We start from the raw sequence: 23,531 nt of genomic DNA, 5'->3' as shown, positions 1-23,531 counted from the left end.
AGACTTCAGTTTCTCTAGCACAAAAAAGAAATTGGATGAAATATAAAGCAAATTCAATGAAAACACCAATTTAGAAAGCTAAAGTATTTATTGTCAGATGTATTTGAAACATAAAGATATGGAGCCACTCTAAAGATCTCAGAGGAGAGTGAAAATATAGAAGCTACAACTTTCTGCATAGTTGGTCTAGCTCTGACCAAAAAGAAACTTTGAGAAGAAAGGGTTTAATATAGTTTATAGGTTATAGTCCACCAGCGAGGGAATATAGGCCTGTAGCTAAAGGCAAAAACCTGGAGGCAGGAGCTGAGGAGAAATCACAGAGGAATGCCACTTACTACTTTGCTCCCTCTAGTTCACTGAGCTACATGTCTTACACAGCCCAGGCTTAGCTGCCTAGGGGTGGCACAGCCCACAATGGGCTGGGCCCTCCTGTATCAGTAATTAAGAAAATGCCTTACAGAAGGGGACACAAGCCAGTCTGATCTGGGAAATTCTTCAGTTGAAGAATTTTCAGGTGACTCTAGGTTTGTGTCAAGTCGACAGCTGAAGCTGACCATGACAAGCTCCAAAAGACTCCTCAGACCTGCTCTGATGGAGTGACCTTCATAAAATTCCTGTCTTTAAACTCTGAAAGCAACTTCATATATTTCTTGTGACCACTGAGTCAGTTTTCTTTCCTGAAGCCCCATTTTCATTTGTTACAAATATAGGCACATAGTGTAAGGCAGTTCTATGAGAAGCGCTCTTTAATCCTCATCCATCCCTCTTAGAATATGCAAATACATGATTCTCAGAAACTTGTGCTTGTCCTGGCTGAGTACTTTAGAAAGCTCTTCCCAGATCACCTTTCCATAATTCTTCATTCAGATACCCATGATATAAATCCATATGTGAATGAATGCAAATCTCAAGTTGTACTTGGAGCTGTTTAAGTGTGCAGTGCACCTTAGAGAACCCTTCGAAACCATTTATTCTCAGAACAATATCACTGAGCTGTAATTCACATCCAGCCTACAATTCAGCCATTTGAAGCAAGAATTCTGGAAGCTGAGAAAAAGGATCATGGTTTGCAGGCCAGGCTGTGCTACCCTGCGTGGTTCTATTTTAAAACAGTTTATAAATCTATAGTTTCTTAGTATATTCACAGATTTGTATAACCACCACCTGAATATAATTTTAGAACACTTTATACAGACTTTTCAAAGCAGCTGTAACATTTTATATTTTCATTGTTATGTTTAATTGAAAAATCAGTCTCTCTTCAGTTTGTCTACATTTTTATGGAACAAACTTTTAATTACTGCTAAATGTTGGAAGCATATTATTGATAAAATCATATTTTAAATATGATGCTCATTTATTTGAAATCATTGGTAGTACTTTCTCTTTTGTAAAACTTTACTTATTAGTGTGTGTGTGTGTGTGTGTGTGCACGCGTGTGTGTGAATATGGGCATCCATGAACCACAGGCCACACATGAACATCAGAAAGCCCCTCTTCTGGAGTAAGTTCTCTTGCTTCACCTTGTTTTGAAGCAAAGTCTCTTACTGTTGCAGACTCCAGGGTATCTGGCCCTCAAGCTGAGGCTAATCCCCCTGTCTCCACTTCCACTCTTACTTTAAGAGCACTGAAATTACAGGTGTGTGCCACCTCATATGGCTTTTTTATGTGAGTTGCAGGAATCAAACTTAGGTCACCATGTCATCAGGCTTGCTCAGCAAATGCTTTTACTCACTGAGCCGCCTCCTTGTTTTCCAACGGTTGTTTTTAATGCCCTTTTTCATTAAAGCTGTCTATCCTAGTGGGTATAAAATGACAGCTCATTGCAGTTTTGATTTTTAGTTCCTGAATGGGGCACAATGCTGAACAAGTTTGTGTGTGTGTGTATTTGTTAGTTGCTCCTATCTGTTCTTTAAAGAAATATATATTCAGATATTTTGATCGCTTGAACAGAGCAGGCTATTTTTTATATTATTGGGTTATAAGCATTTTTTTTTATATTCTGGATGTAAGTTCTTTTTTTTTTTTTTCAATGCAGTTTATTCAGGAACATTGAACAATCCTCGGACCCCGGGGAAAGCCAGCCCACAGCTTAAATAGCCTCTGGGTAGCCAACCCAAGCGTGCCACGGGGGCAATGCAGATAGGTCCACATACATGGAAGCAAGCCAGATCCTCGGCCTTAGCCAAATGTGGAGTTGTTCGTGACAGAGAGCACTCACCATCGGGAAGGTGGAAGGCAGAAACCAGCTCCATCTTTAAGGCATAGCATTCCGCAGCTCTCTACAGTTCCCCCTTTTTGTTTTAGACGCATCAGGCAAGAGTAGAGGACTGATCTCTGATATTAGAAATAAATTGGGACTTTGTACAGATGTTCATTTAGGTGTCATCCACCCAAAGAGCATCAGACCCGTCCGATACCTTTTTCTCAGAGGCGGGACCTGGGGCATCAACCCGCATGCAATCAGACATGCTCTTCTCTGGGTCCAAAGCGGCTGACCCTGAGTGCAGTGCTTAGCCTCGCATCCCGAGCGTATCATTTTAGCTTTTTATGGTATCCAACCATGCTTGGGGAGAATGTCCTGCTTCAATGGCTGTAAAGGCCTGAATGATCATGGCTGCATCACACTGTTGTGAGACTCTAATCTTGCATATATACCACAGGCAAACCAAGGAGACCAACACCAGAAGGCCTGCTAACACTCCCATGCCCGCCCATTCCTTCAGATGATTCATGGCTGCAGCAATCCATGTTGATAATCCTGTGGCTAGTCCTGCGTCCACTCTGGTAGAATTTACTGTGACAATGGCCACTCTCAGCTGCTCCATCGTAGTATCGAATTCTCCAGTCCAATTACCTAAAATATAGCTCGACAATTGTTTAGACAGATTTGCAGCACAGGAAAAATTCTCATGTTGTATGCTAGTGACACAAAGTCCAGCATACTTTCATTGACAGCCAGGTTGAGCGATTTGCCATAGGGTATCAATTTGCTCCTGCAAGAGGTCAATCCTCTGATTGAACACCATCAAGCTTCCTTTTAGTTGAGCATTAATTTCTTTATGTACAACTAAGGCATGAGATACATTGGCTAAATGATTATTCAGGGTCTGAGCAGTCTGCCCAGTATGACTCATGGCTAATGCCCTGGTGGTAGCTCCAACAGCCGTCAATGAGATGGTAGTAACAATGGTGGCTGTAGTTCCAAGATCCCTTTTCTGTCTGAAGAGAGTCATAGCATGAGGGGCATCAATGGGCACAGGCACCCAGTGAGGCATGCGAGTAACCAGGGCATACCTAAATTTACTAGCATTCCAGCATTGGGCAAAAAAGCAAGTATCATTACCACAATTACTTGGCTCTATCTGGCTAATAATGAATAAAAATGGGGGATATAGACAAACAGGTGTGGGCTTATAGGAAATATTATGAGAAGCCTTAACCCCTCGTTGGAACATCCTGCATCAGTTCTAGAACTAGCAGTGGTGGTGTCCGAGGTCTGAGTAGGTTCAGGAGACCATTGCCCCCAGGGGCGAGACGTGTTCCATGCCAATTGATTAACTCCATGTTTTCCTCCAATTTTGAAAGTCATTTAAGGTTCTTGAATTATTTTTTTCCCTTTTTTCTTAAATTTTTCATCAATTACACTTTATTCATTCTGCATCCCCCCATAAGCCCCTCCCTCCTCTCCTCCCAATCCCACCCTCCCTCCTCCCTCTGCTTGCATGCCACTCCCCAAGTCCACTAATAGGGGAGGTTCTCCTCTCCTTTCTGATCTTAGTTTGTCAGTTCACATCAAAAGTGGCTGTATTGTCCTTTACTGTGGCCTGGTAAGGCTGCTCCCCCCACCCCCAGAGGGAGGTGATCAAAGAGCAGGCCAATCAGATTATGTCAGAGGCAGTCCCTCTTCACATTACTATGTAACCCAATTGGACTCTGAACTGCCCTGGGCTACATCTGTGCAGGGGTTCTAGGTTATCTCCATGAATAGTCCTTGGTTGGAGTATGAGTCTCTGGGAAGTTCCCTATGTTCAAATTTTCTTGTTCTGTTGCTCTCCTTGTGGAGACCCTGTCCTCTCCAGCTCTTACTATTTCCCAGTTCTTACCTAAAATTCCGTTCTCCTGCCCAACAGTTGCCCATCCGGCTCAGCATCTGCTTTGATAGTCTGAAGGGCAGAGGCTTTCAGAGGCCCTCTGTGGTAGGTTCCTAGGTTGTTTCCTGTTTTCTTCTTCTTCTTCTGATGTCCATCCTCTTTGCCTTTCTGGATGGGGATTGGACGTTTTAGTTAGGGTCCTCTCTCTTGCTTAGTTTCTTTAGATGCACAGGTTTTAGTGGGTTTGTCCTATATTGTATGTCTATATGAGTGGGTATATACCATGTGTGTCTTTTTGCTTCTGGGACAACTCACTCAGGATGATCCTTTCCAGATCCCACCATTTACCTGCAAATTTCATGATTTCCTTATTTTTCATTGCTGAGTAATATTCCATTGTGTAGATGTACCACAATTTCTGCATCCATTCTTCAGTTGAGGGGCATCTGGGTTGTTTCCAGCTTCTGGCTATTACAAATAAAGCTGCTACAAACATGGTTGAGCAAATGTCCTTTTTGTGTACTTGAGCCTCTTTTGGATATATACCTATGAGTGGTATGGCTGGATCTTGAGAAAGCGCTATTCCTAGTTGTCTGAGAAAGCACCAGATTGATTTCCAGAGTGGTTGTACAAGTTTACATTCCCACCAGCAGTGGAGAAGGGTTCCCCTTTCTCCACAACCTCTCCAGCATGTGTTGTCACTTGAGTTTTTGATCTTGGCCATTCTCATGGGTGTAAGGTGAAATCTCAGGGTTGTTTTGATTTGCATTTCCCTAATGGCTAGTGAGGTTGAGCATTTCTTTAAGTGCTTCTCTGCCATTCGGTATTCCTCTACAGAGAATTCTCTGTTTAGCTCTGTTCCCCATTTTTTAAGTGGATTACTTGGTTTGCTGCTTTTCAGCTTCTTTAGTTCTTTATATATACTGGATATGAGTCCTCTGTCAGATAAAGGGTTGGTGAAGATTCTTTCCCAATCTGTAGGTGGTCATTTTGTTTTGATGACGGTGTCCTTTGCTTTACAGAAGCTTTTCAGTTTCATGAGGTCCCATTTATTGGTTGTTGCTCTTAGAGCCTGTGCTGTTGGTGTTCTGTTCAGGAAGTTTCCCCCTGTACCAATGAGTTCTAGGGTATTTCCCACTTTTTTTTCAAGCCGATTTAATGTGTCTGGTTTTATGTTGAGGTCTTTGATCCACTTGGACTTCAGTTTTGTGCAGGGTGACAAGTATGGATCTATTTTCATTTTTCTACATGTAGACATCCAGTTAGACCAGCACCATTTGTTGAAGATGCTATCTTTTTTCCATTGTATGGTTTTGGCGTCCTTGTCAAAGATCAGGTGTCCATAAGTGTGTGGGTTTATTTCTGGGTCCTCTGTTCGGTTCCATTGATCCACCATTCTGTTTCTATGCCAGTACCATGCAGTTTTTAAAACTGTTGCTCTATAGTACAACTTAAGATCAGGGATGGAGATACCTCCAGAAGATCTTTTATTGTAGAGGATTGTTTTAGCAATTCTGGGTTTCTTGTTATTCCAGATGAAGTTGAGAATTTTCCTTTCCAGGTCTGTAAAGAATTGTGTTGGTAATTTGATGGGCATTGCATTGAATCTGTAGATTGCTTTTGGTAAGATGGCCATTTTTACTATGTTAATCCTACCAAGCCATGAGCATGGGAGATCTTTCCATCTTCTCATATCTTCTTCTAATTCTTTCTTCAGAGATTTGAAATTTTTTTCATACAAGTCTTTGACTTCCTTGGTTAGGGTTACTCCGAGGTACCTTATGTCATTTGTGGCTATTGTGAAGGGTGTTGTTTCCTTAATTTCTTTCTCAGCCCTTTTGTCTTTTGTATACAGGAGGGCTACTGATTTTTTTGAGTTAATTTTGTATCCTGCCACTTTGCTGAAGGTGTTTATCAGCTGTAGGAGTTCCCTGGTAGAGTTTTTGGGGTCACTCACGTATACTATCATATCATCTGCAAATAGTGATAATTTGACTTCTTCCTTTCCAATTTGTATCCCCTTGATCTCCTTCAACTGTCTTATTGCTCTAGCAAGGACTTCCAACACTATGTTGAAGAGATATGGAGAGAGTGGGCAGCCTTGTCTTGTCCCTGATTTCAGTGGGATTGCTTTAAGTTTCTCTCCATTCAGTTTGATGTTGGCTATAGGCTTGCTGTATATCGCCTTTACTATGTTTAGATATGTGCCTTGTATCCCTGATCTCTCCAATACTTTGAACATGAATGGATGTTGGATTTTGTCAAAGGCTTTTTCAGCATCTAGGGAGATTATCATGTGGTTTTTTTTCTTTCAGTTTGTTAATATGGTGGATCACATTGATGGATTTCCGTATATTGAACCACCCCTGCATACCTGGGATGAAGCCTACTTGGTCATAGTGGATAATATCTTTGATGTGTTCTTGGATTCGGTTTGCAAGTATTTTATTAAGTATTTTTGCATCAATGTTCATAAGGGAGATTGGCCGGAAATTTTCTTTCTTTGTTGAGTCTTTGTGAGGTTTAGGTACCAAGGTGACTGTGGCTTCATAGAATGAATTTGGTAATATTCCTTCTGTTTCTATTTTGTGGAATAGTTTGAAGAGAATTGGTGTTAGCTCTTCTTTGAAGGTCTGGTAGAATTCTGCGCTGAAGCCATCTGGTCCTGGGCTTTTTTTGGATGGGAGACTTTTGATGACCGCTTCTATTTCTTTGGGGGATATAGGTTTATTTAGTTGATTTACCTGGTCCTGGTTCAGCTTTGGTAAGTCAAATCGATCAAGAAAATTGTCCATTTCATTTAGATTTTCAAATTTTGTGGCATATAGACTTTTGAAGTAAGTCCTAATGATTGTTTCGATTTCCTCAGTGTCTGTAGTTATATCCCCGTTTTCATTTCTGATTTTGTTGATTTGGGTGGTGTCTCTCTGCCTTTTAGTTAGCCTGGCTAAGGGTTTGTCGATCTTGTTGATTTTCTCAAAGAACCAGCTCTTGGTTTCATTGATTCTTTGAATTGTTTTATTTGTTTCCAATTGATTGATTTCAGCCCTGAGTTTGATTATTTCCAGCCGTCTACTCCTTCTTGGTGTGTCTGCTTCTTCTTTTTCTAGGGTTTTTAAGTGAGCCATTAGGGTGCTTGAATGAGCTGTCTCGAATTTCTTCTTGAAGGCACTTAGTGCTATGAACTTTCCTCTTAGCACTGCTTTCATTGTGTCCCACAAGTTCGGGTATGTTGTGTCTTCATTTTCATTGATTTCTAGAAAGACTTTAATTTCTTTCTTTATTTCTTCCCTGACCCAGCTGTCATTTAGTAACAAGTTGTTCAGTTTCCATGTGTGTGTAGGCTTTTTGTTATTTCTGTTATTGTTGAGGTCCAGCTTTATTCCATGGTGATCAGACAAGATACATGGGATTATTTCAATCTTCTTGTATCTGTTGAGGCTCGCTTTGTGACCCACTATGTGGTCTATTTTGGAGAAGGTTCCATGAGGTGCTGAGAAGAAGGTAAATTCTTTTGTGTTTGGGTGTAAAGTTCTGTAAATGTCTGTTAGGTCCATTTGATTCATGACCTCTGTCAGAGACATTGTTTCTTTGTTTAATTTCTGTTTGGTTGACCTGTCCTTTGTTGAGAGTGGGGTGTTGAAGTCTCCCACTATTAATGTGTGTGGATCTATATGTGCTTTAAATTTTATCAATGTTTCTTTCACAAATGTGGGTGCCCTTGTATTTGGGGCATAGATGTTCAGGATTGTGATGTCTTCCTGGTGGAATTTTCCCTTGATGAGTATGAAGTGTCCTTCCCCATCTCTTTTTATTAATTTTGGTTGAAAGTCTATTTTATCAGATATTAGAATGGCTACTCCTGCCTGCTTCTTGGGTCCGTTTGCTTGGAAAGTCGTCTTCCAACCCTTTACCCTCAGGTAATGTCTATCTTTGTGTCTTAGGTGTGTTTCTTGTATGCAACAGATTGCTGGGTTTTGTTTACGTATCCATTCTGTTAATCTGTGTCTTTTTATTGGAGAGTTGAGTCCATTGATGTTGAGAGAGATTAATGACCAGTGGCTGTTAGATCTCTTGATTCTGATGTTGGCTGTGGTCATCAGGTTGTGTGCTTGGTTGCTTTTTGTTTTACTGAAGTGAGGTTATTTATTTCCTGTGTTTTCTTGAATGTAGCTAGCTTTCTTGGGTTGTATTTTCCCTTCCAGTGTCTTCTGTAATGCTGGATTTGTTTGTAGGTATTGTTGAAATTTGTTTTTGTCATTGAATATCTTGTTTTCTCCATCTATGAGGACTGAGAGTTTTGCTGGGTATAGTAGCCTGGGTTGACATCTGTGTTCTCTTAGGGTCTGCATGATATCCGTCCAGGCCCTTCTGGCTTTCATAGTCTCTGTTGAAAAGTCAGGTGTGATTCTAATGGGTTTGCCATTATATGTTACTTGGCCTTTTTCCCTTGCAGCTTTTAGTATTTTTTCTTTGTTCTGTATATTTACTGTTTTGATTATTATGTGGCGGGAGGATTTTCTTTTCTGGTCAAATTTGTTGGGTGTTCTGTAGGCCTCATGTATTCTAATTGGCCTCTCCTTTAGCTTGGGGAAATTTTCTTCAATGATTTTGTTGAAAATATTTTCTGGGCCTTGGAGAAGGGAGTCTTCTTTTTCCTCTATACCTATTATTCTTAGGTTTTGTCTTTTCATATTGTCTTGCATTTCTTGGACGGTCTGTGTCAGGAATTTTTCGGATTTAACATTTTCTTTGACAGATACATCGATTTCTTCCATTGTATCTTCTACACCTGAGATTCTTTCTTCCATCTCTTTTAGTCTGTTGGTTATGCTTACCTCTGTAGTTCCTGTTTTCTTCCCTAGATTCTTCCTTTCCATTATTTCTTCCATTTGTGTTTTCTTTGATTTTTCCAATTCTATCTTCAGGTCTTGAGTTGTTTTGTTTACTTCCTTCACCTGTCTGATTGTACTTTCCTGTTTTTCTTTTAGTTCCTTCAACTCTGTTTCTATCATTTCATTCAGTGTTTTAAGCATTTCCTTTCTAAAGGCCATAAACTGTTTGGCTGCAGCTTCCTCTATTTCTTTACGGATGGCAATATTCTGTTTGAGTTTATCTTCCTCTATGTCTTTACGAATCTTATTTGTTTCCTCTGTTATCATCTTCATGAGCATACTTGTTAGGTCATCTTCTTGGATTTCAGTTATGGTGGGGTGTCCAGGGCTACTTGCCCCTGGGTAACTGGGTTCTGGAGATGCCATATTGCTCTGTCTTTTGTTGCTTGAGCTTTTATGCTGGCCTCTACCCATTGTGTTATCTTAGGAGTTTGGGGTTATTTTCTGGTGGTTCCTGGGGATCCTGTGGTGGAGAGAATCCCCTTTGCAGAAAGCTGGTTTTTCCTGAAGGATGTCTTCTCAGCTTTTTGGGTATAGTCCCTGGATGGCTGGTGTTTTTTCAGGAGTTGCTCACCTCAGGGATATAGACCTGAGTGGTAACTGTGGTCTTTGTTAGTCGAGAGGGTTCTCCTCTCACCCAGGGAAGTCCTGAGGGCAGCTGCCCTGTTTCTGGGTTTCTTGTTGCAAATTTAATGATCAGCTGCTGTGACCCAGTTGGACATCAGGCGCGCCTCAACTGTTTGTGCTTGTGTCTGGAGCACAGCTGAGTGCTGGCGCCTCGGCCCCACTAGACTGCTAGACTTTTTCTAGGGAAGGATTGGGTGATTTAGATCAGTACAGTTTCCTTCCTTCCCCGTGGATTCTCTGGAGACACGGACTCCTAGTGTCTTTTTTTGCCCTGGTGCACACTGCTCAGTGTCCGCCAGCTGGCTGGCCGCAGAAACTGCCTGTGCCTGGAGCACAGCTGTGTGATGGCGGCTCAGTCTCTGCCAGCTGTCTGGTGCGCAGAAACTGCCTGTGTCTGCCTTTGCGGCTTTTGGGAGCCCGAGTGGCTCCCTAAGCTGAGTAATTTTCCGGGGACCTTTTCAGGTTGGGGGTGAGCTGAGTGCTCTGAGATCAGACCCGCCGTTTCTATCTCCGGCGGCGAATCAGGCGCGCAGGCGCGCAGGCAGGCAGGGCTCTGTGCTGGAACCTGGGTCCCTGGCTCTGGCTCCGGGCTGGCTCCTGGGGTGCCCGTGGAACCCGCCCGAGTCTTTTCCAGGGGATGTCTGGGTGACCTAAGGCCGGTCCCAATCGTTTCCTGTACCCTGGGGTTATCTCTCGACTGAAAATTCCAGTCTCTGATAGTGTGGTGCCCAAGGTTCAGTCTGGGACCGTGACCAGAGACACTGGCTTGTGGCTCTGGTCTGGGGCTGGGGCTGGCGGCCGGCAGCCAAGAGTCTGGTGGAACCGGGATCTCTTCCGCGGTTTAGCCGGGTGAGTTAAAAGCTGATTGAATCCCCCACCGTGGGGTATCCTCTCACCTGGGAAACACAATGACTGTGTTTTATGGCCGAGAGTTCTGATTGCTGTTCACTGTGCTGATCCTGCTGTGCTGCTGCTCAGAATGAGAGTCCTCCCGGCGCCGCCATCTTGCCCCTCCTCCACTCAACTCTGGATGTAAGTTCTTTAGCAGATAGGTAATTTATTTGTAAATATCTTCTCTCATTGGGTTGCTTTCAATATTTTGATGATGCTCCTAGAAGTGTAAACTTTAAAAATATATCATTTTTTGTGTATGCATATGTACCTGCATGAGTTTATGTGCATTGCAGGCATGAGGGAGAGACCAGAAAAAAGTATCACATCTCATATCACATCTCATAGGACAGGAGTTTACAAGTGGTTGTAAGAGGGCATTGGATTCTGGGAATCAAAGCTAGGTCCTCTGCAAGAGTCGTAAGTGTTCATAAAGACTAAGATATGTCTCCTGACCTGAAATATGAATTCTTAATTCTGGCAAACTCTAACATATATTAGCAGTATATATACATACTTCTGATGCGTACGCTTGCTTTTAGCATCACATCTAAGATGACTTTGCCTGTATAAGGCCATAAAGACTTAGTTTTGTAGTACCACACTTTGTTGATCATTCAGGCTTTATGCATCTTTATAACAGAAACTGTGATTCTTCTGATTTTTTTTTTCTTGTTTCTCAAGATTCTGCTATTTCCAGATGACTTCTGGAATCGGTTTGCCAGTTTTTATGAATAAAAAGGTCAGATACATTTTATGGTTCATTTTTCATTGTTATACCAAAACATCTAATACAAACAACTAAAGGAAGATTTGTTTTCAGATCTATCCCATGGTTTCATAAAGTTCAGTATATAGTCACTGGCTGTTTATCCGAAGCAAATGATGAGACAGAACATAGTGTTCTGGACACGTGATAGAGGACACTCATCTCATAGCTGGGAGACAAAGGGGTGGATATTGAGGGGCAGGGGTCAGTATACAGCTACTAGGACAAGTTCAAATAACCTTGCCCTGCCAGTCCCTTTCTCCTAACTTTTCTAGAACCTTCTAAGATAGTGTTACAACCGGACACCAACTGTTCAACACATGAACCTTCTGGGAGGACACTTAATATCCAAACCATTAGAGATTTGATTGGTTCGTTCTACATCCACCCATCAGTTTGGGAAGTACTGCCACCTTAGTAAAAACAATTCTTCCAGTGGGGTGTCTTTCTGTTTATTAACTATTTATTTTTCCAACAATTTTTATACTTTTCAGGATACAAGTCTTAGACTACTTTTTTAGTGTATTTCTGAGACATTTCTTTTAAATGTCAATAAATAGAATTGTTTTCTTAATGTTGTTTCTGGAGTATGAAATTCAATTTATTTGTAAAATTCAGCATTTAAAATATATTTTAACCAGCATGCAGTAGTCATGAATGTCTATGAATTACAGTGTAGCATTTGAATATGTATGTAAATGTGTAATTATCAGATCAGGGAAATTGTCATACCTGTCTTCCAGACACTTCATTTCTTTGTGTTAGGAGCACTCAAAATACTTTCTACTAGCTATTTTGAAACAGTCAATTAATTCAATTACATGTGGCCAACTTTACTAACCTTGCTGTGCTATAAGCATATAAGTTGTTCCTTCTTTATGACTTTACCGGTGCACCCATTAATCATCCTCTTTCCATTTCTCCCCAGTCAGTGCTAGCCATAATTCTATGTCTCTGAAATCAACTTAGGTTCACATCTAAGAGAGAACATGTGCCATTTGTCTTCTGTGTCTGCTGATTCCATTTACTATCGTATCTTCTACTGTGTGTGTAGGTGAGGTATTTTCTTTGTGTACTCATTTGTCACTCTACATTTGGCTTCATTCCATATCTTGACTATTATGACTAGTTCTGCACTAAAATGAGAATAGATGTCTCTTTGGCATACACAATGTCTATTCCTTTGAACACATATCCAAATAGTAGGGATGCTATATCGGGAAAGAGTCCTAGTGTATTTCAGGGTTCTCTGGGCTGTTTTCCATAGCAGTGGTACCGATTAACCTTCCCTCTGCCACCTCCTCTTGTTTCTCTACCCACATTTCTTATTGTCTTTCGAAGATTTGCCATTCTAACTGGAGTAAGATCATTTTTATTGGTTTTGGTTTATGTTAGATACCTAATTGGCTTTTGTCTGTAGTAGACTTTGGTCTTGAGTGCTATAAGCATCAACTCTTGAAGTCAATATATAATTCATTTAATGAAATTAAAATCTGCTTTCTCCACTGGAAAATTAGGAAAACTAAAATTTACAATTTCATCTTGTAGGGCAGGCTAACAGGCTAATCTAACTTACCTGAAGGTAGTAATTGTTACCTCAATTTTTTGTTTGTATTTGTTTCTTTATTTTCTTTTATTTGTTTTTTATTTTATTTTTATTAATTACAGTTTATTCACTTTGTATCCCAGCTGTATACCCCTCCCCCAACCCTTTCCAATCCTATTCTCCCTCCCTCTTTTTCTCCTATGCCTCCCCACCAGTCCAATAATAGGGGAGGTCCTCCTCCCCTTCCATCTGACCCTAGTCTATCAGGTCTCATCAGGACTGGTTTCTTTGTCTTCCTCTGTGGCCTGGTAAGGCTGCTCCCCCCTCAGGTGAAGGTGATCAAAGAGCCAGCCCATGACTTCATGTCAGAGATGGTCCCTGTTCCTATTACTGAAGAACCCTCTTGGACACTGAGCTGCCATGGGCTACTTCTGTGCAGGGGTTCTAAATTATCTCCATGTATGGTCCTTGTTTGGATTATTAGTCTCAGAAAATAATCCTGTGTCCAGATTTTTTTGGGGGGGCTCTGTTGCTTTCCTTGTGGCCCTCCTGTTCCTTCCAGGTCTTTCTATTTCCCCCTTCTTAGTAAGATTCGCTGTGCTCTGCAAAAAAAATTGGCTATGAATCTCAGCATATGTTTTGATACCCTACAGGGTAGAGTCTTTCAGAGGCCCTCTGTGATAGGCTCCTACCCTGTTCCCTTAGTCATCAGGGAAATGCAAATCAAAACGATCCTGAGATTTCACCTTACATCCATCAGAATGGCTAAGATCAAAAACTCAAATGACAACACATGTTGGAGAGGATGTGAAAATAGAGGAACCCTACTCCATTGCTGGTGGGAATGTAAACTTGTACAACCACTTTGGAAATTAATCTGGCGCTTTCTCAGACAATTAGGAATAGTGCTACCTCAAGATCCAGTTATACCACTCCTAGGCATATATCCAAAAGATGTTCAAGTACACAACAAGGACATTTGCTCAACCACGTTCATAGCAGCTTTATTTGTAATAGCCAGAACCTGGAAACAACCCAGATGTCCCTCAGTTCAGAAATGGATACAGAAATTGTAGTAATTTACACAATGGAATACGACTCAGCAATTAAAAACAAAGACATCATGAAATTTGCAAGCAAATGTTGGGATCTAGACACCTGAGTGAGGTATCCCAGAGGCAGAAAGACACAGATGGTATATACTCACTTATAAGTGGATATTAGACATATAATATAGGATAATCATACTAAAATCTTTACACCTAAGAAAGCTAATCAATAAGTAGGACCCTGGTAAGATGCTCAATCTTCATTCAGAAAGGCAAACGACATGGACATCAGAAGAGGGTTACCTCCTTTTTTTATAGAGCAAAAATAATTGCAGATGGTTTAAAATTGTGTTTGCTGCATTTTTGTTCATAGAAAAATGATGGCTATATTTGTGAATACTTCTTAGTGTTCTAATGTTATTTTGTAGCTTTCTTATTATTCTTGTTCCTCTCTTAACTTTCTTAGTCATTTTTACTATGACATTTTCATGTTCGTGCAGCTGTATTATTATACTGTATTTATATTTACCTCCTCAGACCCCATCCCACCCCACTTATCCTCTCCTGTTCCTCTCGTTGCTCACCTTCCTCTAAGGACATTTTGCCAATTGTTTAGAGTTAAATTTCTATGTAATTAATTCTATAATCTAAATCCAAATGCCTAACAGCAGAGTGCCCAAATTTACATATTAAACTGCTTCAAGATGCCTTCCCAGAAAAATGAATCTACTCATCTTTTCTTGCATGAGCAGGAACTTAATGATGCAGACTCTGAGTAGGTTGAAGCCACTTAGACACCATTTTTGTTTTAAGCTAAGACTATAGAGGCATAACAGAAGCTCATGTAAGTGATATATAATCATCTTGAGGATGTATGTGTCCACTTGAGCACCTACCCCCATCAGAGCTGGTAAGTGTACTTGTGTATCATATCAGACAGGGTGGAAAAGAACTTCCTTCTACTACATGGAACTTCTGAATGATATTCTCTAGAACTATATTATATGTCTGGTGGAAGACAAAGGTACCTGATCAAGCATATACAGAAACTGACTATTTTAAAGGGTCTAGTATGATCTTTATAAAGACAATTTTTATCATCTATATAAATGTGACATTACCAAGTTTTTGATCACAAAAAAACCAACTTTTCTCAGAGAATATTTATCATAGTCTCTAAGAAACTAGAAGACTATATGAGATGAATAAGAATTTCCTCGAGCTGCTAATAATTCCTTAAATACATGAATTGAACTAAGCTAATCTCCATGTGCCTCAATTTGTGAAATAGGTATAAACAATTCTATATATAAAATATAGTTATTAAATGTTAAATCATTTAATACTTGTAAAGCACTTAATATTGCTTGGTTTATAGGAGATTAATAAATGACATATAATCATTTGATGAATAATATACTTTTAAATGTATTACATGTACTATTATTGCAATACTATTACATTTTCCTATTGCTATTTCATAATTTATTTTCTATCAGTGTTCTTTTATTATATCATAATATGCTTCCAATGTCTGTATCAACTTTGTAAATAAAAAAAATTATAAGCTCAAATTTTATTTCATGTTGAAATCCCAGAACTTTGTGAGTCAATGGGGCTGAGTTTAGGACACCCTGTTCTTTATGGATGCCTCTTCATAGAACAGGCAAAAAATGAGCTTTCCCTTGGAGTCATTTTTCAGAAGTCAAGAATGTCTACGAAAAGAAATTTCTTTCATGTAAGTAAGGTAAATTTTAAAAATGGCTCTACATCTATTCAATTCTTGAAAATTGCTTTGTTTCCAGGTTTCATTTTCTGGCAGGAGAGCCCAGAGGAGAAGTCCTTGATAATGCTTTCACTGGAGGAATATGTAAAACTGTCAAAAGCAGTCGAGCAAGTAATCCATACCGTGTTCCGGCCAATCTGGAAAATGTCAACTTCGAGGTATGACAGGGTGGCATGGTGGCTGCTCCAAAATTGGCAGTGATTTTGAGCTAAGTTTCTAGTGGAGATTTTGATGCATGATAGGACAGAATGGAAGGATAATGAACTATAAACAATGAACAATTTATATGTTTCTATTTAATCCTTCTAAAACCCAATGAGGTGAGGATTATTTTTATTAATTAACTGGAGGAAAGGGGGAACAAATGGGTAAATAGTTTACCCAACAACAAACAAGCTAGTAAGTAAAAGTAAATTATCAACTTAAGCCCAGATTTCCCTGACTGGAGTCCATCTTTTCTCCATGAACATATAACTTTAAAATATATCCATACCAAAAAAGTTTATTTATTCAAAACGTTCTTTTACCATAGCTTTTTCACTCACATAATTATGAAACAAATGTAAAATAGTCTTAATTTTCTCCCTCAAAAAATTAAAACATGGTGTGTTTGAATATAAAATGCCTTAGCTTACCTGCCTTAATAAACTAAAAACTGTATTAATTTGCTTGTTTTTTTATATATAGTAATGAGCAGCACAGTGCTGCTAGGATAGTAACCTAGTAACTGCCAAATAAATGCTCTATTCTTACTGCACAAAAGTGAGTATGGTAGTGTGACTAAGAATGGCCTCCATTGAGCAGGGCGGGGACAACCTTAGGAGGTAAAATAAATAAACAAAGAAAAATGGTCCCCAGAAGCTTATAGACTTTACTGCTTAGTCACTGGGGAATGGAACTATTTGGAAGGATTAGAAGGTGTGGCCCTGTTGGAGGAAGTGTGCCACTGGGAGTGGTCTTTAAGGTTTCAAAAACCCAGGTGTGGTCTAGTGTGTTGTAGATCAAGATGCAGATCTCAGCTACTTCAACCCCATGCTGGCCTGAGGATAATGGATTAAGCCTTTGAAGCTATAAGAAAGCCCCCAATGAACTTTTTTTCCTTTATAAGAGTCACTTTGGTCATGGTATCTCTTTGTAGATTAATGGACCAGTGACTAAGACAGTGAGCTATCCCTTTTTTTTGATCAGGGAAATACGTGGTTTTTGTAGTTTTGGTAGCCACATTCTTGCATGACCACCTGACTGCTAATGAGACTCTCTTCATGGTAGTAGGTATTCAGAGAGAAATTGTTCAACATTCCTTTACAGTGCTCATGGGTAAATGTGTTTGTTGCCAAGTCCAAAGACCTAAATCCAATCCATAGAACTTACACTGTGGAAGGAAAGAACACACTCCTGTAAGTTGTCTTCTGACATCTAAATGTGCACTGTTCCATGGCTCTGCCCAGGCATTTCAGCACAGAATGAATGAATTAATGCATATGTAGGTAAATGTAGTAAATTTTAAAATTAAAATGACATCTTTATTCCTGTAAATGCAGGCATTTTCCAATCTAATGCACACCATTTAAAACCATATAATATATGATTTTGGTTTTGGCAAGTGATTTGGGAGTCCAATGTCACATTCTAATACCTCTGGAAGGCTAATTACAATATTCTTAGGATATATAATATTGAACGGGCTTTGAAGAAGGAAATGTGAGTGTGATATTCTACTGGCAGGTGTTTTCTATCTTCCACCAAGCAACCCGCAAGCTTACTATCAAAAATACAATTTTCAACAACAGCCACAGGTCCAATACTCCCAGCAGGAATGTACTTCACACAGTTTAAAGAATAGCATTCTCATTATCCTCCATTCCGTTTCTGCCTTCTTAAGTTCTCCACATTTATTTTTATAATGAGTGTTGATTTACCTCATAAATGTCCTTACAACACAGTTTTTGCAAATGCAATCCACATTAAACATTTTATTCATATACTTGATGTTTATTAATAATATAAATAAAATACTGCCTTTATGAATAAATACAAATACTTCAGAAAAATATATTACCAGACCTGATTCCCATTTCCCAGTCTAATATAATTTTTTCTACTGCTCACTTATGAATCTGTCTCCTTCCCCATTAATACATTTGGGAAGAATCTTCTAGCTTCTGTCCAAGATACCTAAAGCCCTCCTTGCCTCCTAGCATCTGACTCTGTCTTTAGAATATTTTTATTATCTATTTTTTATTCATTTACTTGTGTGTGTGTGTGTGTGTGTGAGCAAAAGACAGACAGATAAAAAGAAAAGAGAGAAAGAGAGAGAGAACATGTAGATACATGTACATGCCACAAATGGTAATCAGAGGACAACTTTCACGGTTACAAGATGTGGGTCTTTGGAACTGAACCTTGTCTTAGTCAGCGTCCTGTTGCTCTGAATGGACACCATAACGAGGACAACTGTTAACATTTAATTGCCGTCTTGGTGGGCAGCATGGAGGCATTCAGGCAAATATGGTGCCAGAGAGGTAGCTGAGAGTTCTATATCTGGATCAGCAGGCAGGAGGAAAAGAGAGACAGTGGGCCTCACTTGAGCATGTGAAACCCCAAAGCCCACTCCCAGTGACACCTTCCCTTCAAAATGGCCACACCTACTCCAACAAGGCCATACCTTCTAATCCCTTCCAACTAGTACCACTCCCTAATAAGCAAGGATTCAAATCGATGAGCCTAAGGGTTTCATTTTTATTCAAACCATCACAAAACTACTGAGTCATCTTTCTGACCCCTAATATCTTATTCTTTAAGCTCATACAAAGGATAAAAATTATAGTCTGGGGTGTTTTTTTTTTTAAGAATCCGTAAAGAAATCTACACAGCTATATTTATATGCATATATTCTTTAATAGTATGGCCTTGTTGTTTTGTTATTGACTGAGAGGTTCATTTTGTGAGCATTTTAGATGCTAGCTAGTGCATACTGCAGTATCTGAAAACAACACTGAGATGTTGATTTATTACCAGTACTGAACAGTCACCTTTTCCAGCAGGCTTACATTTCCTTCTTCTCTTGGCTAATTCTTGCAAGTTGTTTAATGCAACATGTGATTTGTCTCTCAATGAATTTTAATAATGAGTATCTAAAATAAGAAAGTTTTTTTTTTTTATTGTTGCTTACCAGACAAGGTGGTTCTCGTCCACTTTGAGTGAATTTAATCATCTATTGTCCTTACTGTCATAACTATAGCAGAGGTTTAGGTTCCTGAGACATAACCCTGGTTTATGCTTAGCTGAAGTGAATTTCAAAACCGACCTCCATCTCAGAGGTATGGCCAAACAGATGATAAGAGAGTGGAGCTAGGGTCAGACAGAATCTCTCCCTGCCCTCTTTTGTGTCAGTAGTAGATCTCTGAAATACAATTCAAGTGAAATCCACAACACACTAAAGTCACAAGCCGTCTTAAAATGACCTCATCATTCTCAATATTATAAAGAAATGCATTACTTTGTACAATTATAAATGCAAAAATAGCCCCCTTGGGAGCTGAAGAGATGGATGTGTGGCTAAGACCACGCACTGCCCTTAGGAAACTTGAGTTTGCTTCCCAGTGCTACACGATAATTCATTACTAGTTTCTGCATGCATCAGGCAATCAAGCAGTGAACATATATACACACAAACAAAATGCTCATACACATAATGTTACCATGGTAGTCTATGCTACTTATCTTTCAAACCAAGGTGATTAAAATAAGGCTTCTCCATATCTGTGTTTATCTGTGGCATCCAGTTAGCACTGCATCTACCACATTGTATTCTTTCCCTAAGTGACTGTTAGCTCCTTGAGTGTAAGGATTAACAGATTGTATTGTTCTCCATTACTATGAGATGGGTAATGACTACTGTTGAATGATGACTGAGTGAACTATCACTGCGTGAGGTGATGGCAAGGAGCTCTGCTGTTATGTTTTATTTCATATGCATTTTGTTGGCCAGGTACAAACTGTAGAAGATGACTTTAAGACAGATTTCTACAAGGACTTAGTCACTCTTGAAAATAATAACAAAGAAGGCAGTTCGTCATCATTCGGTGAAAATAAACAGTCTTTTCATGAGTCAATTTTTTATTCCTCAAAGAAAACAAACAGATTCCATCATAACTTGGCCTTCAAAAAAGCCATTCAAGCCTCCCACAGAAAGGTAAGGAAAATAGTTCCCCATCGTTCATTCTTTCTTCAAAATTAACACCTATCAAAGCAATCAAGCAACATGAAGCCAAACATTTCCTTATCTGTGGAAATTCTAAGAGATGTCTAAATGGACTCTTCTTTATAACTCTCACTTCAGAACTTAACGAACTTAATTGACTTTCAGTTTTCTGTCCCATGTTGTGGTCAATGTGGGTTGTTTTCAATAAATCTTAAGGCCCATTTTAATTTTTATTTACATGTATGTATGTGTAGGTATATGCCATATGTGTGAGTGGTACCCACAAAGACCAGAAGAAGATATGGGATTCCTTCAAACTAGAATTACAATCGTGAGCTGCTGGATATATGTGCAGAGACCAAACCCAAGTCTCTGGAAGAACAGCCAGGTCTTCTAACTGCTAAGTCATGTCTCTAGCCCCTAAGAGGGTTATTTTTTAAGCATTTGTAAATTATACAGTGTAGAAACTTTCACTATGATGTTGCCAATGATGAGGCTAGTCTTTAGACTGCTTATGATGTTAAAGTATTTTCTTAGTTTTAAAAAATCTTTTGAGACTTTCATATATGAGTATTGTATTTATATCATCTTTACTCTTCCTTCTCCCCCTCTAACTCCTCTCTTGCCCCTTCACTTCCTTGCAAAGACCTTTTCTTCCTTAATTATTATCATTACACACATGCAAACAAACATAAATGCATTTAACCTATTGAGTCCATTTAGTGTTGCTTATATGTATATGTGTTTAGAGCTGACACCTTGAGATCTTATAATCTATGGGGTGATTCTTCCCTGAAGAGAACTGATTTTTACTTTCTCAGCAGCCTTTGATTGTCTGTACATCTTCATCTAGGGGTAGAACCTTGTGAAATTTGCTGAGTTCCCTTTGGGATGTTGATTGGTGTAGTCATTAATGCAGGTTTTTTTAGGCAATGGTATTGTTGATAATTCATGGGTTTCAGTTTCTCTGTCATGGTTAAAAGACCTTTTTCTAAAATTATGCATTCATTCTGTGTGTGTGTGTGTGTGTGTGTGTATGTGTGTGTAATATGTGTGTGGAAGTCAGAGCATTACTTGTTAGAGTTTATTATCTTTTTCTATCACAGGAGTCTCAGGAATCAGACACAGGCCATTAAGCTTGCCTTATCTAACTGAACATGTTTCTTATAAATCACATATAATAACTTTGTCTTTTTATGCATTCTGTTTTGGGCCTTCTGTAGACATATACACTCTCTTCTTTTAATCTACTAATTCAGAATATCTAGGGATCTAGTCTTTGATCAAATCCCCAGCTCACCCTGACAAAGCATCCATGGCTATACATACTTTTCTAAAAGTATAGCATAGAGAGGGAAGGAGATGGAGATACTGAACAAATGTAGGTGACCTGCAGGTAGTGGCCAGACTTTAAGACAGATTTCACAGAGTTAGATATAAATGTCTTAAACATACTAGAGAACACGCATAAAAACCCTTTTCTGTGGGTAAAGAGCCAGTTTTTATCTTAATAGTCTTTCCCAACTTCAAAATAGTTGAGGATATTTGCAGGTTAAAGTATATAAAACCGCTACTTTTCAAGCATTCTGCCTTAAAATTGTTACCCTCATACAGATCAAGACAATGTTATGAAGGACATAGAAGATAAGCCCATCTGAATAGAGAATGTCCTTATTCTAGTCCATCTAAGGATAAAATGCTGCTGTGACCTTTCTTAGTCTGCAGATGCTGAGACACACCAGAGATCTGTGAGCTGATCGAGGCCACTCAATTCAGCCCAGTATGTGTGGTCGCTTTGTTTTGTCAATGCCATGATATGACTAAACAATCATTGGGCAGTGAATTTCTCCAGAACAAAATAATAATCAATTCTGTAAGGCTTGGTGATTACCTCATTTACTTTACAAATTTGAAACCATAAAAAAATTCAATCACAGAAAGAACTCACAAATTGGTGAAATGTGCTAATACTGCTCAATATCCTGGTACAGTATAACTTCTTGGTCTAAAATTGATAGTTGCAGTCCTCATAAGCATCATGACTGTGCTTCTGCTATGTGAATTATCAAAGTTGAGTGTATGTTCTCCATGTTTATTCTGTAAAACAAACAAACAAACAAACAAACAAAAAACTCTAAATGTTGGACCTCCAAACACATTAAAGATACGTGTTTCTTAACAAAATAAGTGATGCTCCACGTTTGGGGGATGTTTCACAAAATTCAAGTGTTAAAGTTTGGAAGCAGAATTAATGGGCACACACTAAAACATAAACTCTACAAACGAACACCTTTTCTTTGACTTGATCACTTCTACAACAAGTGCATCTGACATAATTGAACAAAAATTAGATTGAAGACAAGGACATGGAAAGGGAAGAGAGTAGGGGGAAGAAAGAGAATAAATGATAGCTCCTTTTTATCTTTGCAACATTTTGGGGTTTTGCATTAGCAGATTTTTGATTTTGTAATTATAGCATACAGGAAAATGTCTGTTTCATAATTAACAGTTACAGTAAAATCCTTTGGCTAAAACATGGTAGTTATTTTGTTACCATTGCTTATATAACACAATTTGTTAGAACCAAGAGATCTGATACAATACGTAATTTGTAAACATAATGTACCTGAATATGCTTATAAATGCTAGTAGTTATGTGGAATGCAACTGCAACACAATAGCAAATGTTTAACCTCAAATTAACCTGCATAATAAGAAATGAAGAAACAAGCAGATGTGCTTGAAAAGAAAAAAGAAAAAACGTTCACACTTCTGCAGATGGGTGACAGAGAGAGAATTAGAAAGATTTTTTTTTTTCATTTCATTACTTAGTGATGGAAAACGTGGTGTTCTTTGGCATTAAGAGTGTGAAATGCCATCCGGTGCACATTTCCTTAATCTGACAGTAGACAGTTAAAGTCTGCAGAATTTAAGGCTTCTTTGTGGTTAGTGAACAGCACCTTAAAGCTTCCAGTTGAATCTTTATGTAATCTTTTTTATTTTTAATTATTGGCATTAGGGCATTGCAAATACAAACTCACTGTGGTACAGCTATGTACTGACAGAAAGACTAACATTTCTGATCATTGCTCTCCTCCTTGCTATAGAATGCATACCAAAGCCATGCAGTGTACATTATTGAGAGAGTCTCATCTGTTTAGTACTTTGAACACTGAAGAAAAAAAATACTGAAGTACAGCATGAAGATTACAGCTTGTGTATAAAAATGGGCAATATAGTTAAATTATTTTCATCCTGTGGTAGGAACGGGGCTAATGAGAAGTTGATGACATTTAAAGAATGAATGCCATAAGTTTTCATTGTTTCTGTCTCCATTTTCTTATTTTCACTTTTTTTCTTATGCATTTTGCCTCTTTACTTAGGATTCTAGCTTTGTTAGGATCCATAAAGTGATAAAAGTCTTAAACTTCACAATGAAAAGGACGGACCTGCAGCTTTCAGATGTTTTTCTGAAAGCCCTTATCCATCTGCCTTTAGAATACAACTCTGCTTTGTACAGCCGGATATTTGATGACTTTGGGACTCACTACTTCACCTCAGGCTCCCTGGGGGGCAAGTATGACCTTCTCTACCAATTCAGTCGCCAGGAGCTACAGAACTCAGGTGGGTGGGCTTTGGTTTGTTTGGCCTGACAGTGGCGTGGAACATA

General features: G+C 39.1%; 1 protein-coding gene across 1 annotated transcript in view; it reads left to right on the top strand.

The window, feature by feature from the left end:
* The window catches only part of C6 (complement C6), an 88,770-nt gene that overhangs the window by 16,982 nt on the left and 48,257 nt on the right, over window positions 1–23,531 (top strand). The window contains exons 6-8 of the mRNA XM_021652336.2: window positions 15,677–15,815; window positions 19,649–19,852; window positions 23,245–23,485. Coding sequence (XP_021508011.1) covers window positions 15,677–15,815; window positions 19,649–19,852; window positions 23,245–23,485 — 584 coding nt within the window. The remainder of the gene's footprint in view (window positions 1–15,676; window positions 15,816–19,648; window positions 19,853–23,244; window positions 23,486–23,531) is intronic.

The sequence above is a fragment of the Meriones unguiculatus genome, chromosome 3, assembly GCF_030254825.1.
Source record: "Meriones unguiculatus strain TT.TT164.6M chromosome 3, Bangor_MerUng_6.1, whole genome shotgun sequence".
NCBI lineage: Eukaryota > Metazoa > Chordata > Mammalia > Rodentia > Muridae > Meriones > Meriones unguiculatus.
This window is presented reverse-complemented; position numbering and strand designations above follow the sequence as displayed.